Genomic DNA, 18,254 nt, shown 5'->3' with positions numbered 1-18,254 from the left:
GCAGAGCTTGGGAATAGAACTTTCCTGGTGACGTTACACAATTCTAAGCAGTGGACTGTGCTCTCAAACATTTGAATTTCTGGTTTATATAGCTTTGGCTTGCCTAGGGTACCTTGTTTACAATTTGATTTTTGGGTCATTTTAATACTTTGCTTTTTGTGCTCATCTCTTAGCTGACACTTCCTAGTTTTGACTGGAGTGGAAAAGGAAATAGTGTGAGAGAAGCTATTTGCAAGCCATTTCACACTCCTCCAACATCAGGAAGGGCTGGAAGTAGCGTGAGAGAGCCTGTTCTCACGCTATTTCCTGCTTGAATGCCTTGCTGTGTTTTCTTCTGCTGCTGTCTGCCATTTCAGAGAAGGAGAAAGCTAGGGGAGGTTGCCAGTGTAGGTACAGTAGGACACGTTTCTTGTAATTCAACACCAGCAGAGCTACTTTGATGGCCTGAAAATGAGCCAGACAACTCCAGGAGAACTTTATGAATAATATTTTTTAAAAATTCATTTGTTTTTAACTGCTTTAGCAGGACGAGTGCAGAATAGTAACTCTGCATAATAGCACCGGCTGATAAAAAGCCAGCAGGCGCGGATGTATGAGGGTTTTATTTTTAATTTGTCATGGTGTTGGAATTCTTTATTTTTAATTTATGGTTTTATTGTGTTTGTTTTCTCTGAGTCTGTCCAGTAGCGAAGGGTAGGCAGTTAAAACCCCCAAGTTTACCACTTGATAATCCTCCTCCACTGCACTTTGTTACAAGCTTCCCTCTCACTCTTGCCAATAAACATTGGGTCTCCTTGCTGAAAGTCAGTCCTTTACAGGTAATACCTGGCTTAATGGGGCCACTTTGGGTTAACCTAGCTTCCTTTTCCTAGTATTTACTAAAATGGCTCTATTTTTAACTTAATCTCTTTGTTTAGTACCATTTTGATTTGGTGGTTGAGTCCCATCCCTTGACACAGTTCTGTGAGCTACTTATGATGTGTCACATACAATATTCTTTCAAACAGGACAGAGGCTCTATGGCCCCTATTCAGACATAAATGAATATCCTTACAGCATCACTGGGTGGTTGGGAAATATTATTATCCCCATTTTACCAATGGAATGCTGAAGCAAAAAGATTGTGACTTGTCCGAGGACACGCAGGTGGTCTGTGTGGAATCTGGGAATAAAGCCCAAACTCTTGATTGATAGTCCAGTGCCTTAACCACAAGGCCATCCTACCTCATCCACAGCACACGATCACCACCACAGATAGGTAACTGGTGACTGGAGCCCCATCCCTACCCCTGTTCATTGCTTAGAAAGTAGTGGTCCACATCCCCAAACAAACTTAAGGGTGGCAGGTTGGGCTGGCTGCCTGATCCCCTGGGTACATACGTGGGTGGCTAGCCCAAGCCACTGCCCATGTCACTGCAACCACACTGCTATTTTTAGTATGATAGCTCAAGCAGAAATAGCATGTCTGTCTGCCTGCACTGTGAAGCATGCTCCTTGCAGAGAGGGAACAAAGACATTGGGTTGGAACTGGCTCCTTTTAAGAGTCTCAACCTGGCCCTGCGTCCAAGCAGATCCTCCCTTTTCCTACTCATCGCACACCCTTGCAGCACTTTGCAACCCTGGAAACTGGATTGTCCAAAGTGTTAATACTGAGTAATCCCCAGTGTCTTTTAAGGTTTAAGGATGAGCTATCATCAAAATGCTTAGTGCCTGATTTTCAAAAAATGTGCATTCATTTTAGCTGTAGGTTCTAATGATTTCACGTGCAAATAGTGCATTTGCTCATGCAGATAGTAATACCTACATATCCATTTGCACGTTCAAATATCTAATATGCATGCAAAGTCATGGCAACTGAGTTAACAGAATAGGTGTGCCATTGCATGTATACATTTACAAAAAACTGTTTATTTGAATTAAAAAGGTTTTCAGATAAAATCTCTAGTAAAATCGCATACAGTACTGAAAGTAATTCACTTGGATTTTAACATTCTACAGATTAAAGTGAAATTGTTATACCCATTTTTCTTCATGACCTTGCATATGTCCATAAAATTAACATGGTGTTAAAATAGTACAGTTAGGTATTAGAAATATATATTTAAAGACGTCCATGAGTCATTGATGAAGATGATAGATTTTCATGGTAAAAATGGCAAATTTCATTGTTTGATAAAGAATATTACGGTTACATCACTACATGGTTTGCAGTGTTCTAATAAGTATGAATAGTACAGATGAATGACGACGTGAATAAACACTTGCGACTTCTATTTCAGACAGAGAAAAAATCTAGAGCTAAACTTTTAAAGCAAACTACAGTATGTATTATTGGTGTGTGAAGTTGCTCTGATACAGTATTTAATATTTGAAATTTTTTACTGCCTACATTTCCGACACCAACCTATATCTGCAATGAACCATGTGTTTTGGTAGCATTTGGTAAATTGGATTGTACAAATCTGCCCTTTGAAATTTACTGAGACTTTTTGAAATTTCATACAAAAGAAGCTAGAAAATGGCTCAAAGTTTGTGGTTTAACCTTAGCTGCCTCTTGTATTTTAGTTGAAATGCTTTTCTTCCCCAAAGTTTGCTTTGTTGTTCCATAAATTATCAACATGAGAGCAATAGGATGACAAGACAAGTGGTAAATTTGTTTTCAGTGTCTGTTTATGGTATTATAGCTTACATTCTTTTGGAGAGAGTGGCAGATTTCAGATTGGCCTTTGTTGCTTTTGTGAAGAGAGCACCTTAATAATACCCCTCTACCCCGATATAACGCGGTCCTCGGGAGACAAAAAAAACTCACCTTGTTATAGGTGAGACCACGTTATATCAAACTTGCTTTGCCCTCCCCACCTGTTCCTTGTTCCCTGACCGCCCCCTCCAGAGATCTCCATCCCTAATCACCCCCAGGATTCCACCCCCTACCCAACTTCCCATCCCCTGCCTGCTCCAACCCCTATCCACCCCTCGCCACCAGCGTCAGGAAGCAGAGCAGCCTGGCCTCAGTCCGCTCCACCCTGCTAGCTCCCAGCCATGGCATAACACTTCCTGCTGTCAGTGAGTGTGGGTAGGTTGGGGAAAGGATGCCCCCCCCCCCACTCACCTGCAGTGGGAAGCAGAGCAACGTGGCCCCAGCCTGCTCTGCTTTCCTTGCCCCAACCCCCGTCGTGTCACTGGGGGGCGGCTGGGGAAAGGTCCTGCACTCACCTGCGGCGGGAAGCAGAGCGCCATGGCCAGGATCTGGCAGAGTGGAGCTAGCTGGGGCTGGGCTGCTCCACTTCCCACCACTGGTGAGTGCGTGGAGGTTGGGGAAAGGATGTTCTCTGCACTCACTGGCCACGGGAAGTGGAGCGACACGGCCCCAGCCCGCTCCACTCTGCCACCTCCCAGCTGCAGCGCTCCACTTCCTGCCGCCGGTGAGTGCAGGTAGGTTGGGGAAAGGACACCCTCCTGTACTCACCTGCGGCGGGAAGCAGAGTGCTGCGGCTGGGAGCTGGCGGAGGAGAGCGGGCTGGGGTCAGGCTGCTCCACTTCCACCACTGCTGGTGAGTGTGGGAGGGATCCCTTTCCCCAAACCCCCTCTCCCGAGTGACACGCTAATCCTCTGGGCCATTCTGGGACTACAGGCCCCCCAAAAGTGCCCTCCCACAGCTCCTGCCCCCCAGATCCTGTGGAGAGGGAGCCCCTGACCTCCCCCGAGACCCTCTGCCCCTTATCAAACTCCTCAGCCCCGGGCTGGCCCGACACCCTTAACACGCTGCTCAGAGCAGCGTGTCAGAGTTTATCATGTATGCGAACCCGCGTTCTATCAGGTCGCATTCTATCGGGGTAGAGGTGTACATAGATGCAAACTCAGCTACAGAATATAAATCGGGGTAGGCATCCTATGGCACGTGTGCCGAAGGTGGGACGCGAGCTGATTTTCAGTGGCACTCACACTGCCCAGGTCCTGGCCACAGGTCTGGGGGGCTCTGCATTTTAATTTAATTTTAAATTAAACTTCTTAAATATTTTTAAAACCTTACTTACATACAACAATAATTTAGTTATATATTATAGACTTTTATAGAAAGAGACCTTCTAAACGTTAAAATGTATTACTGGCACGCGAAACCTTAAATTAGAGCGAATAAATGAAGACTCGGCACAGCACTTCTGAAAGGTTGCTGACCCCGATATAAACCAACGGAATATACACCTCTGCCCCAATATAACGCTGTCCTCGGGAGCCAAAAAATCTTACTGCGTTATAGGTGAAACCACGTTATATTGAACTTGCTTTGATCCACCGGAGTGCACACCCCCCCACGTTCCCCCCACCCGAGCGCTGCTTGATCACTTTATATCTGAATTCATGTTGTATCAGGTCACGTTATATCGGGGTAGAGGTGTATTACCAAAGTGCTAGTAATTATACAGGGGAGTGAGGGGGTAGGGGGCTGAACTTAGACAAATTTCTTTCTTTCTTTTTTTTTAGGCAAGCACATTTCAGTTAGACAATGTTTTCTTTTTTCCAAAGCCAGTATTTTTTAACTTGCAATCAAGACAGATTTACTTAGTGGCCATCTGAGAAGAATTTAAATTCATAACTTGTCAGCACAGATAAAGTTCATTTGGGGTCTGTAAGAGATAGTGTAAAACTCTTGACAGGTTGACAATAAATTGTGAAGATTGGAAGCTTTATTGGCTATTTTCAGTTTAACTATAATGTCCAATACTTATAAGAATAATCCATTAATGTGTGATTTGATGGATGTATTCCAAGTTCTTACTAAATAGTTAATCAGAATTGACTCAAAATAAATTCTTTGTTGAATTCGTGTTGCATTTTTAGTTGTACAATATAAAGCAACACTCTTGTGTATCAAACATTGTACTACTTAATTATTTTGTTTTATGATTGTAAAACTTAATAAAGATTTAATGGGCTGAATTCATCCTTGTAATTTTATTAAAAGTCAGTAAACTTAGACTCAGAATGAATTAGGCTTTAGATTTTAGTAACTATTTTAAGTAGCAGTTTAACTTTTAAAGAATTTGTTGGCCAAGTGGGTTGTGCATGTGGTGAGCTGGTGTAAAAGCATTTCATGTTTTTAAAATCCTAGTTTACGTCACCAGGAGAAGTTAGTTGAGTTTTGTGATTCTGGCCCTGTAGTAGGTACCTCATCATAGTACCAGGGTACAATTGGCAATAAAATGGCATAATTGACATTTTCATGACAAGAAAAGCTGAAGGGTCAAAAAGCAGCCATGTGCCATACACAGAGATTTGAGACATGTTGATAGAGCTAAATGGGGGAATTTCATAGTGCTTGCCATCACTATACTTAGCTCTAACAGATGTTATTAGTCTTTCCTTTTCATGAGCATCAGATTTATGTCCTTCTGACACCAAATACATTTTTAAAATGTTGATTTAAAAGACATGAAAGTAATGTTCTGAATAAATCAAATGCACACAGAGTAAACTGTAACATTATAGGTGAAATATGTCTTCCATACGCTGAATGCTGTAAAGTTTGCGCTCCAAAGAACATGCATTAGCATCTGTATAACTTGGGGGGGAAAATGTAACTTTTCTCTGCAGTTGGTATTTGGTGAAAATTATATTCTGTTTAAAAGAAACAGCCATTTAAAATAAAATTTAAACCAATAAGAAAATAGATTATTTTTCTGTGCTAAAAATTTCCTTTAATTTGCTTCCTCTGTTTGTAAAAGAAAACTTGCATTCAGTCTGTGCTGGAATGGATTTACTTAGGATGACATGTCGGAGGGTTAAGTAGAGGGAAGTGGTGGTGTTTCTATAAACTGTATACAGTGTTTAGTTGCTTGCTTTTGAGGTACCAGTATGTTTCAATAGATTTGTTTTGCTTCTGTTAACTTTTAATAGTGTAAAAAAAAAAGCTGAGAAAATCAGTAAAACTCTTAGTGCATAATTTAATTTGCTTTCGTTTTCAATAATAATTGGAAATGTAAATGGTCAGAAATTTCTTTTTAAAAACTGTACTGGACTTTGGTTTCTATTCCTGCGTAAAACCACAGCTCCCTTGAGTCTTAAAATAAATCAAAATGAGGCTATTCTAACTTTCTTTAATATTGCTTCCTGATCATTAATTTTCACTTCCTCCCTTCTCTCTCACCAACTCTTTTTGTATAACTAAAACTCTTGTGTGAGGTTATTTCCAGTTGTGAGGTTGGGAGGGGATGTGGAGGCGGAGCAGCATTTCGGCACAATAGGAGAAATTGGGGGGAAAAAGCTGTGTACTAAGGCAACATCTGTTGGAAAGAAAATCTGTAGGTATAAAATGTAGTTATAAGTTATAAATAAATGCTTGAGGAAGCAAAAAGTGAGTGCAGAGTTGACTGCGTCATTTTTGCATTACCTTTGTAACAGCAAGACTCATATTTGCTGAGTGGATTTGATGATAGGCTAGTCGACTCCACTATGATTAAAGTGTCATGACCGCTGATGTTAACTGCAGAATTCTATTGGCTGGAACAATCAGCTTTTCATACAGGGGACCTGCAAGGGAGTTTCTCCATTTAGGACTGGGTGGTTTTGTGAAAGGCCCAGAGCAAATGCTGCTCTGACAGGAAATAGCTTACTGAAGTGGTATGTTTTTACAAAGCACTCTGACAGCAGCAAATGTGGAACAGGTGTGTGACAGTGATATTTTTAGAATTTTACAGTTTACTTGACATTGTTTATGAATAGCCACTAAGAAATTTTTGCCTGACTTTGGAATCGGTCATTTCTGATGTTCCCTCTCAGGGAGCACTACATCTTGTAGAATATAGAGCTTCTGTGAGAGCTCTTGTTACTTTTGATGTGCTGATACAGAAGGAACATTATGAGAGGGAGGAAGACAATTGAAGAAATGCATTTATCAAACCAATACCTAAAGAGAGAGACAGAAAAACCTAATAAAATAACTGTTTAAAAAAACATAAGAAAGCTAAAAGTATTCCCAAGGTAAAGTGCAATAGAAAATTTCTGACACAAACATGAATTTAGCCAGGCCAGTTGGCAGTGCTTTGTAGTGCCATGTGATAGAGCCAGGTTCAATTCCCAATCTTTTCTTGGGCTGGGAGGAGCACTGTAGATGCAGCACATGGAGTCCCCAGGGTGAGAAAGCACTTTGATTGTTATGTAACACTTTCGGTGGCAGGTCTAGGAGCTGTACTGACAGGCTTTTGAAGGAAGTGCATCTAGTGGCTATGTGGGAGAGGCTGATATGACGTTTTTATGGTAGTGGAAATAAGGGTGTAAAATGGAGTGTTTGAAAGGTGGGACGCTTGGAGGAGCAGTCAGGGATGAAAACTGGAGGGATGGGGAAAAAAGAACAGATCTACAAAAAAAAAAGGAAAGAAAAAAAAGAAACATCGCTAAAATGAAGTGTGATAAGTTTGTCAGACCTGTATTGTATGAAATATAAAAAACTGTTTTGTAATGCCATCTACTGTATTCTCTTCTACATGAGAAAAAACATTTTCATCAGGTGAAAAAAATAATTGAAAAATACTATTTATAATATGTGTCTAAATGAATCTTAGATAAACCATTAGCTGGTAAAGAAAAAATTTGATAGCTAATTTTTAAATAAGCATTATTTGTTACCCATTTAAGTGTTTTGTGGGCAGCATCTGAATTGATGGCTACTGGGATTTAAAACACAATGTGTAATATAAACCAATAAACATAAATTGATTTTTTTATCTGAATTGCATGAAAATAAATAATTACAGTTACTATAAAACCTATGTGTATGATACACTAATATTGCAAAAAGGTATGCACATCTAAGGCCAAATCCAACAGTCTTGCTCTATAATTTGTATTCAAAATGCACCAGCCACTCAAGAAATTTTCTACCAGGCTGTTGAGTACCTTAGATCCACTGCAAGGGTCCCCTTCCCCCAGAGTGCTTATGTAAACTACAGGCAAAGCAAAAGCCAGCAAAGAGCTATTTTTACCAAGGCTGCTACAGTTGGGGGAGGGTAAGGGCTTTGGGTCATGTGGGAGGGCATATCAAAGGGGCGTAGCCCTGCGGTGAGCTATATCTAGCCCTGATCATGTGGCCTGTCAGTACTGCCGCATTTTTATAGCAACTTGTGTAAAAGTTATTCAGATTAGATCATTTTCTGAGCTGAAAAGTGATCACTATATAATCATGTACACTTAAAATCCTGGCAACTGGAGTTAATTTACTGTTCCTCTTCATGTATTGTAAATGCTGACAGTAAGTGTTTGTGAAATTACTGAAGACAGTATGTGGAATGCAGTGCCTATCTGTCTCACTAGCTATCAAGCTGCCACAACTGAACTTTAACTATTCCTGTACAGACATTCCAAAATCTTTGAATAACACTTTTAAGACAGTACTCTAGGCATCTGCAAAGTTAGTGACTGCTAAGGCAACTGTCTGCCTACGGTAATTTTATAACAAACTATGAACATAGTAGTTTACTTGGTTCTTGATATTTTATCCTCAGGCTTGAGTCTCAGCCATGATCTGATCTTTATTTTACCTAGTTCTCTAGTACAATATGAGAACTGGAATTTTTCTTTCCTACTGTGCCTTAGTACTGTACATATTTATATGCAGTAGGAAGGAAGGATAGACTTGTGGTTAAGGCACAAGATGAGTTCTATTTCTGGCTCTGCCACAGACTTCCTGTGGGAACTTGGGAAAGTTAAGGCACAGAGAGGTTAACTGGGTTACCCATCTGCAAAATGGGCATACTTCCCTACCACACAAAGGTGTTGAGGTTCATATTTGCAAAGTGCTTTGAAATGTATGGATGTAAGATATCAAATGAATTCAAAGTAGCAATATATTCTTGCATAATCATTATTCCTGTGGGTAACATCACTCGCTGCAGAAATTAGATGTATGGTGAATGTAACTTGATGTATTATAAAAGTAAAATATGTGTAACAGTCATGAGCATATTCTATCAGATGAACATGTCACTAAAATGTTTGCTTTTAAAGCAGTAGATTGGAATGCAGATTTGAAGATTAGAGGATAACAATATACATAAGATTAGTACTAATATCCTCATCTTAATGTAAATTATGTGGGCCGTTAATATTTTTATAGACATCAATAGATTGTGAGTTGTGAATTCCTTTGCATTCTTTTAGAGAGTGCTTTCTTAGAGGAGATCTTGACCCTTCCCCATTTCTGCTAGAACACTTTTACTTTCTGCCTGTGCTCCACAGAGTCAAACTACCATAGGACCCACCCAGCTTATTACCAAATGCAATTTCCAGGTTTCACAAGCTGTCTCCAGAAGCAGTGATCTCCACATCTGTTTGCTTCACAATGTATATTCAGCGCAGGTAGATCACTAATTCTGTAGCTGATATGGAGCATTGCACAAGGAAGGTGAGAGTGGGGGAAGGGAGAAAGGAAAACAAGGCAGGTCATAGCAGAGTTGCTTTCATTCAAGAAAAAAGCTGGCCTGCAACCAGCTTGAGGATCAGAGCAGGTGCTGATAAGTTTCCCAGTTTTGTTCTGATTGGATCACAGACTTATCAGGCAGTAACCCAAGTGCTGCTTAACCATGTTTCTTATTTTGAAAGATGACTAGAATCTTGTTTAAAAATAACTTTAAAATTCAAACCATTAAATTTGTCACCAAAGTATTTTTATCAGGCTCCCAGCTGTTTTCTTAGTGAAAAAGTGAACTAAAAATAGATAGGATCTTTGCTGTTGCATGTAGCAAAAAGAATGTATCTCTGTTTCAGCTCTGACTTTCTGTAAAGAAGTGAAAGGTGATTGTTTCCATAAGAGCATGCTCCTGGGCCTTATTGAAGAGAAGAGTGCTAATTATGTCAAAATTCTGTACATTTGTTTTGTGATACAGACACACGTATGCTAAGGAATACCAAACTGATTTTTCCTCAAGACAGCAGCTCAAACTCTGGAGCCTTAAAGTGAAAGATTAGTGTTTAATCCATTAAGTCTAATCACCTTACTACGGGGTGAAAGAAATGTTTGTAATGTTTTAACAAAAAACTAGTTTTGCCTTAACTATAGCAATAAAATGATTTGCCTACCATTATTATGGAGATGTGGTACCTGCTCCCGCGTTCAAGTGTCATGAGCCGTTCTGTTCTGTTCTGTGTAATTTAAATAAAAATGTAAAGCCTAAGATAGAGGGGGTGACACTTAATCACCACTTTGATAGATGGATAGAGCATCAGATATTTATTGGTCTGAAACTGAAGTTTACTTGACATCAATTTTTTTATTAAAGAATACAAAAATCTGGAATAGCAGAAGTCCCTTTTATAAAAGTATGGACTACAGAATTGATAGATTGCAATATTCGTGTTTTAATAGTGTTTTTCTGAAATCTTTTCCTGTATAACATTTATTCCTAATAGCAACCCAAGAGAGGGTATTAAGAAGAATACTCAGGGTGTGTCTACACTGGCAATTTACAGAGCTGCACCTTTCTTGCTCGGGGTGTGAGAAGAGACTCCCCTGAGTGCAGCAAGTTTCAGTGCTATAAAGCGCCAATGTAGACAGTGCACCAGTGCTGGGAGCTACGTCCCTCGTGGAGGTGGGTTTTTTTAGAGTGCTGGGAGAACTCTGTACATTAGTTTTGTGATACATACCCATGTCTGCTGAGGAATACCAAACAGATTTTTCCCTCAAGGCAGCAGCTTAAACTTAGGAGTCTTAAAGTGAAAGAGCTCTCCCAGTGCTGCGACCACACAAGGCACGTTAAAGCACTGCTACGGCAGCGCTTTAGCATTGCCAAGGTAGACTAGCCTTAAGTGTGAGGAGAAGACATTACAGATTTTGGTTGGACTTCTATACATATTTTACCAAAGGTAGGAAACTCTGGAACAATCTCATCATGAAAAAGGTTTTGTGAATGGCTGACATTTTGTTTGTTTAAGTACTCTTAGTACTTAAAAACCTAAATAGCTATTTCTTCCATTTTTACCTGAGTTTGATTACTATCAGGATTTTTGAAACCAGAAGAATAGTTGCCTAATTCAGCATGTTTGAGATTCCCTCTAAACTGTTGCCTAGAAGTTGCTAAAGCAACAGAAAAATCACACTTTTCCAATCATGTTGGTGCTTTTTCTCTATGGTACTTCCAACCCTGACTACACAAGACCTGTGATATTTATAGTATAACATATGATTACATTAGCGCATAGGGAAGTTAAAAACCAACAACAATATCATAGAATATCAGGATTGGAGGGGACCTCAGAAGGTCATCTAGTCCAACCCCCTGCTCAGAGCAGGACAAATCCCCAAACAGGTTTTCACCCCAGTTCCCTAAATGGCCCCCTCAAGGATTGAACTCACAACCCTGGGTTTAGCAGGCCAATGCTCAAACCACTGAGCCATCCCTCTCCAAATAGGAGGTGTTTAGAGTCACTATCAAGAAAATTTTGTGACCCCCAATCAAAATCGGAGTAGCCAGTCTCCTGTGCTAAACAGAAAAGCTGTGGGACCTATTATTAAAATGTAAGTCTTGGGCATTAAAATTGTTTAATTAAAGGGAAGGAATATTATTTTCTTCTTAGTGGATATGCAAGACAGAATTCCCCATGCAATGAATATTTTTACCATGCTGCATTTAAACTTTTGTTTATATCTAATTTCCTTCCTCATGAAATACAGATTTCTAGAGAAGTTGGTGGTTTCCAACTACTCTGGCATCTTGACTTTCAGCCTTCCTATCTGCATGCTAGTATTCCAGCCACAGAACTTGCTGTGCATAGGATTGGTTTGTTTCAAAGATAAGTAAAGTTCCATAAGAAATAGCATCTTGATATGTTGAAGAAGAAGAAGAAGAAGAAGAGATGAAAAAAGGGGCCCCTTACAGCACATCCTGGTAGGCCTCTTCTTGGCACTGACTCTCAGGGTCATCATCGCTGGAGGCCAGACAATATGTTCAAGGTACTGAAAGCCTTGTTGTGCTGGAAAAGATTTGGAGAGTAAAGGAAAGACGGAACCAAAAACTCTTATATTTAGTAGTTGCACATTATTAATACCAACTAGTACGTAACATTACAGTTGTTGCTTTCAATGTCAGCTCTTTTACTGTGGAAAATTTAATACTTTGCTGCAGTATATATTTTACATTCTAACTATAGGAAATTCTACAGTGGAGTCAAAACTCTGCAGTGTGGTCAAAGTTGATATTTTAAGTGAAGCTACAATGGTATATATAGTATTTTAATAATATTTTATATAATATGGTATAGCATGGTGTAACACAGCTCCATTTCATCCAGAATCACTTACTCCTTTAAAAATAAGTTCTCTACTATATCTGTCCAGTTGACTTTCTTCTACCCCCAGAGTCCCTGCTGTTCATCTAGAATCTAAACCATAATCCGGAAGCTCTAATTATAGTAATGGAAAACAAATGGAAATCCTGGAATTGTCTTTTGCACTGTAGATCACACAAATGCTAAGTTACAGGTATAAGAGTAATAGGTGACCAGAAGAGTCTGACGAATTCTGAATAATTCCACGAGGTCTGGTATAGTAGATCTATGAAGTGCCTAGTATAACTTGGAACTGATTCATAGTAATCTCATCTCTGGGCCTGGAAGCAGTGGGTGCAAGCTTCCCACTATGGTTTGGACTCAGACTCAGTGGTGTCACTGCAATATTAAAGTGTGCTGTGGAATTAGCGGTGCTTCCCTGCAGTGAGATATTGTAAAGAGATTTTACCTTTGGTTGTCTAGATAGAAGTTAATGTGGTGTTATTCTTGAACACTGCCTTATAATGCCCAGTTCTGTTCAGTTTGTTATTAGATTGTCTAAATTTTTCCTTGTTATGTTGAAGATGGAGATAATTAAGGGTCAGGACTTGAAGAAGAAGGAGGGGAGTAGGAAATGGAGAGAGCTTTGGAAGTCTCGGTGCTGATGAGGGAAATCTTAGATGTGTCAAGTATTTAAACAGATTTTTAGAGCTTCCTCATAGCATCTGCAGTTGGGTCTGGAAGAGTATAGATGGAGAATTTGGAGAGTCTGTTTCAGAGGTAAAACTAGTGAATGTAGACCCCCTGCTGCCTAGATCCTTTTCCACTTTGGCATTACCTTGCTGCCTATCAGCCCGATTTTCCATTCAGTAAATACATTCTGGGTTTTTTAATCTGAATTTTGTAATTTATTCCTTATGCAGATTGGTGAATTAGCATCTCTTGATACTGAGCCCCAGAAAACATACAACATAGCAGAGGTGAAATCAGGAAGGAAAACAAAAGTATTCTTCCAAGCTTTACCCACTTCAGATGCTAAAATGAGACATTGCGCTCACACTGTGCGGATGTTAAAAATCTGCCCATGTGTGCGCCTCTCAACTCCTTGGACCTTCAGTCTTTTGCTAGTCTAATTCCCACCCATTAACTCTATAAGGCTCCTTAGGTTTGGCTCCCTTTAAAGGGGCTCAAACTTCTGGGCAGTTTGCGACTGACTGCTTCTTTACTGTGGGGGGACATAAGTGTTTGTAATGTATCAAGTCCACCTGCTTGTGATGTTAAAATGAGCTTTTACTCGTAGTTGATTATGTAAATATTTATAATACATTTTCCTTCCTCCGTGCAGTGAAATAGTCAGTAATGCTAACTTTTAAATTGTCATCACTGGGCTTCTGAATTAACATCCATTGGGATGAAGGCAGTTCATACCTCTCAGAACTGCTGTTTCAACCTCTCCACATACTCAGGCAGATGTCGCAGCATTGCTTTCCACATGGATCACATTTACAAGGTTTACTTTGCAACAGCTAGTGACTTACTTAAAAAAACAAAACAAAAACAAAAATGTGAAAGCTGAGCTTTTAGGGAGCAAGAAGGCAGCTTGAGAGGGGTGCCACCAGTATGCCACATCATCACGTAAGCGCCCAATTTGAGCCCAGCCCAGATAGTTTCCATTGAGGACTCCTATGCCACCTGCCGGTGTGATTCAGCCTTGAACTGGAGGGACTATGTTTTGGGGAGTGAATTTTCCAGGGCCTATCCAGCCTTCTGAGTCTGCTAACAAGGATGCCAGATGTGATGGTGCTTTTCTGTGATGCGTACTGAAAGCATTGGATCATTTCATACAGGTCACTGAGCCACTGTCTTTGATATTTGATATAAACCTAGACTTGATATTTTGATCAGTAAAAGGCTCAGTTTCTTGCCCTTATTCTGAGCCATCCATTCCCTCCATTTTGGTGTTTTATTTTTTAATGTCTTTAATAGTTTTTACTGAAACTTTGGGGGAATATCTTTCAGTGGGATTCTGTTCTATCTATTGATCTAGCTAGGTATTTATAAAACTCCTGTCAGTATAGGAACTAGGTACCATACTGCTAATTTAAAACCACTGTTTGTTTGAAAGGGCCATACTCTCCACTGTTCCCTCATTATATCGTTTTCTTAAGTAGATAAGTTAAAGTTTTAAGAACGAGGATTTAAACAATCCCTCCAATTCCCTCCCTCTTCCTGGTCTGTGTACGCCTCCCCCTACACACACATACCAACTCTAACACTGTCTCTGCTCCAGTCTTTGTGGCATCTGCCTCCTCATGCATGAGTCATTAAATCACAATGGAGATCCCTCTGTATGCTGAAATCAAGAACATGATTCAGAGGTAGTAGAGGAAAAGCTAAAGTAGTGCCTTGTCAGGGCTTTTACATTCCCTGTGCTCATATCTGGATAAACCCTGCTGTTGTTTTAGTCGTAATGACACGTAGATGGTCTGCAAAAAAAAAAACCCCTACACCATGCTGATGGATTTTCTTTAAATATCTAAAAAAATTAATTGATGGCAATTTTGTTTAAGAATAAACTCACAACCAGTAGACCTGGGCAAAAAAGTGGCACCAAAATGGTTTATCTATTTTATTCTGAAATGGCATACCATGCCACACCCAGCAGATGGACAGTATGTGTCTGTCTGTAAAACTTCGGTGTTCTGTGAAGTTTCCACTGCAATTTTAAAATTAAAAGCTTATCAAAATACTTTTGTAAACAGTTTTGGAACTTATCAGCTTCTTTAAAAATTATTCATGATAACTTCCCTGAATGAAGGCAGAGAGGTTTATCCAGAGCTTGGTTGTTTGTTAGATTTTGCTACTACAAAGAAGCGAGGAACATGAAAAGGATATCTAAGTGAGCTACGAAGAGTGAAGTTTGGATGGATTTATCATTTACGTGTTAAAGTTTATATCAAAGTAAAACCATTTTGGAAATTTTCAGACAGGTGGTCTCTCTTTCATATATGCAGGTTGTGCCCTCAAAATTTACACCTGCAACTTTGTCCTCACCTTTGAGTATAGGTGCAAACCTGAATATTTATGTCTCTGTCTACATGAGTATGGGTACAAAACAGGCAGAGGGGCAAGTGCTCTCATTTATGTATCTAATTTATTTTATGGCTGAAAAAGTCGAGAGATTTGGCAGGTGAAAATGTCTTACGGCATTTGCACCCAAGAAAAGAAGGCTAGGCCTGAGTCTCTCTAAAAGATATCAAATTTTGTCAAATCAATTTTGGAGCTCTACCTTAATTGCCGTAAAATTTATTAGAAATCAGGTTTTTAATCTGTCTCTGATATTGGCCTGCATGGCCAAATGGATTGTTTGTGAGAAGGAAGGATAGTAATTTTATATCCTGATTCAATTCTAGAGCACTGAACCTTTTGTAGGAGCTTCAACGTTAGATGCCAATTTGTGTGTCTCCACTTGCAGAGGCCTGGAGTTGTTTTTCTTAAGTTTGAAAAAGAAAAAATGGGTAGCTTGCCCCAGAGGAAAACAAAAACTGAAATGTGAGTTGTTGTGAACTGTTTAAGCAATCAACTCCAGAACAGGTATCGACAGGTTGTTTCTGTAAAGGAACTTACTGCCATTCCAGTCCCAACAACTGCCTGGGGATATGAGGATTGGCGTGAAGATGTGATGTGGATTTGAGCTTCCCATGAGAAGAACAGGTCAAAATTATTGACTTTTTGCAAAAGAATTTTACTTGAAAATATAGTACCTCAAGTTTGATGTTGACTTGCAAAGCAAAGATATGAATATTTACCTTCTGCTGAATTTACATGCTGTATTTTGAAATACATTGAATTACTTTATATATTAATCTGAAGAACTTTTGTATTTAAGTATATTCAAAAGTAGGCCGTAAGGGTCTCACTGTCACCATCTCCAAAACATGACCGTCATTTGTCCTTACTTTGACCTGTCCTGTCAATTATTTGAATTCCTGAATCATTCCTAATCTTCTCGGGAAACCAGAATCCTGTGTTCAGAATACTCATTCTCATTCCCTAGAAAGTAAAATTATACCATCCCCCATTTCCCTCATTATCTATAGCTGCAGTTCAAAATTCCATTCCCACGTTTCAGAACTCTCTCTGTCGACACTGTGCAACTTTGCCTAGATGGAACCTGGGTTTTAGACTATACTTGTCACCATGTGAGTAAGGAGAAATAAAGGCTGTTCCCAGCACTGTCACTGATTCACTGACTTTGAATCATTGAATCTCTGTGTTGTTTGACTCAATTTGTGAAATGGGAATAATACTTTCCCATTTCAAAGAGGTGTTGTGAGGCTTAATGTCTATAGAGCATTTCATGGCCCTTGAATGGGAAAAGCCATGGAAGTATACATTGTTATGACTACTTCTGATCTATTTTTCACTTAGCCCCTTCGCTTGCTGAATTCCTTCCTCCAGTCTTGGCCTTCTCCCTTTCCACAGTAAATGCTTGGATACACTCTCAGGACATCACTCCAACTACCTGAAAGGAGTCACTTCATCTATTTAAATTTCACCTTTAAAACATTCCTGTTCATTTTAGCTTAAGTGGAACTTAAATTCTTGTCTTCTCTCCTCTCCTCTCCCATCCCTTGTTACAACATCTTCCTTTCTTTTCTCACTCACCTGTTTTAATTAGTCTGCTGGTGCTTCATTGAATCTTTGCTGTTTTTGAACATCAACTTTTTACCCAATCTTTTTCCATTTCTACTTGCATCTAATTCTGCGGTGTTACCTTTCCTATCACTCTGCGTTTTCTGGTACCTGCATGAAGGACACTAGAAAAATACACTCTATCTTATGTAAAATGGCCACATCATTTCATAATTAAGGCTAAGATTTTTTTTTCACGGTTGTTATTATTAGTAAAAGTCACAAACAAGTCACGGGCTCCGTTATTGCCTGTGACCTATCATAACTTTATTAAAAATAACCGGGGGGAGAAAGAGAGTCCCATGGGGGGAGGGAGGGACTGATAGGCCACGACCCCCGCCATGGCAGAGGGTACAGTCCTGACTCCAGTGGCTGCAGCGGGGGGCACAGCCATGAGGGCGGGGACGACACACAGCCCTTGCTTCAGAGCTGGCCCAGCTGCGGGGCTCAGGTGTGCGGCCCCAACTGCAGTCCTGCCAACCCTGGGGCATGCAGCCCCGGCTGCAGCCCCCGACAAGCCTGAGACACTGTGGAGCTGGGGCACATGGCCCCAGCTGCAGCCCCTGGTCCGGCTGCAGCCCATGGAGGAAGCCGCAGGGCTGGGGATGCAGGGTTCTTGTTCCAGCCAGCCCCTGTTGCAGGGCGGGGGTCCACATTCACGCCGCTCCTCCTGCTGAAGCCGTAGAAGTCATGGAGTGTCCAGCAAAGTCACAGAATCCGTGACTGCCTTGACCTCCATGACTAAATCATTGCCTTACTCGTGGTAAATTATCAGAAAAATTACATTGTAAAAATCTGATGTTTGCCTTTCAGAAATCTTTCGCTTCCCTACTGCAGGGAGTTTTAGAAGATGTATTAATTTAAATTTTAAAAGATTGTATTGATGTGGTAAAATATTTATGCTGAGGGGAAAATAATTCTACTTATTTGATGGCCCTGGAGGGAGCTAAAGACCATGAGGACAAAGTCGGTATAAATACTTAGTTATTAATAGTTAACACACAAAGGCTATCCTGTCAGTTTCATCTATTTCTTAACTATTTAAAGTGGCCTCTAATAAAGGAAAACACATTTTGCATAGCACAGACTGTGGTCTTCCTAAAAATGAAGTGTCCCAAATCTCATTGCTGATCATTATCAGTTTAACTAAAGGTGTGTTTTAAATTTGATTTTGTTCCTGTTTGGACACTTCTAAATTGGATTTAAAATGAATTGTTTTGATTTAATTTAAATCAGTAATTTACCACCTTAAGATACATCAATATCAGTCATTTTAAGCCAGTTTAAGAGTGCCCATACAGGG

At 40.0% G+C, this 18,254-nt stretch overlaps 1 protein-coding gene across 4 annotated transcripts in view; it reads left to right on the top strand.

Annotated features, from left to right (window-relative positions):
- The window catches only part of GNAS (GNAS complex locus), a 249,684-nt gene that overhangs the window by 195,575 nt on the left and 35,855 nt on the right, over positions 1-18,254 (top strand). Inside the window, exon 1 of one of the 4 annotated variants that reach the window (XM_075072243.1) lies at positions 6,235-6,300. The exons of 2 other annotated variants lie outside the window; for them this stretch is intronic. Coding sequence is in view for 1 of the 2 variants with exons in the window: in XM_075072242.1 (XP_074928343.1) it covers positions 6,653-6,663 (11 nt within the window). In the remaining variant the exon portion in view is untranslated. Of the gene's footprint in view, positions 1-6,234; positions 6,301-6,570; positions 6,664-18,254 lie in introns of those variants that run through there. One more of the 4 variants, XM_075072242.1, reaches the window with a different exon arrangement.

Source organism: Chelonoidis abingdonii, chromosome 14, assembly GCF_003597395.2.
Source record: "Chelonoidis abingdonii isolate Lonesome George chromosome 14, CheloAbing_2.0, whole genome shotgun sequence".
Taxonomy (NCBI): domain Eukaryota; kingdom Metazoa; phylum Chordata; order Testudines; family Testudinidae; genus Chelonoidis; species Chelonoidis abingdonii.
The sequence above is the reverse complement of the archived record's forward strand: the minus strand, read 5'-3'. Positions and strand labels throughout refer to the sequence as shown.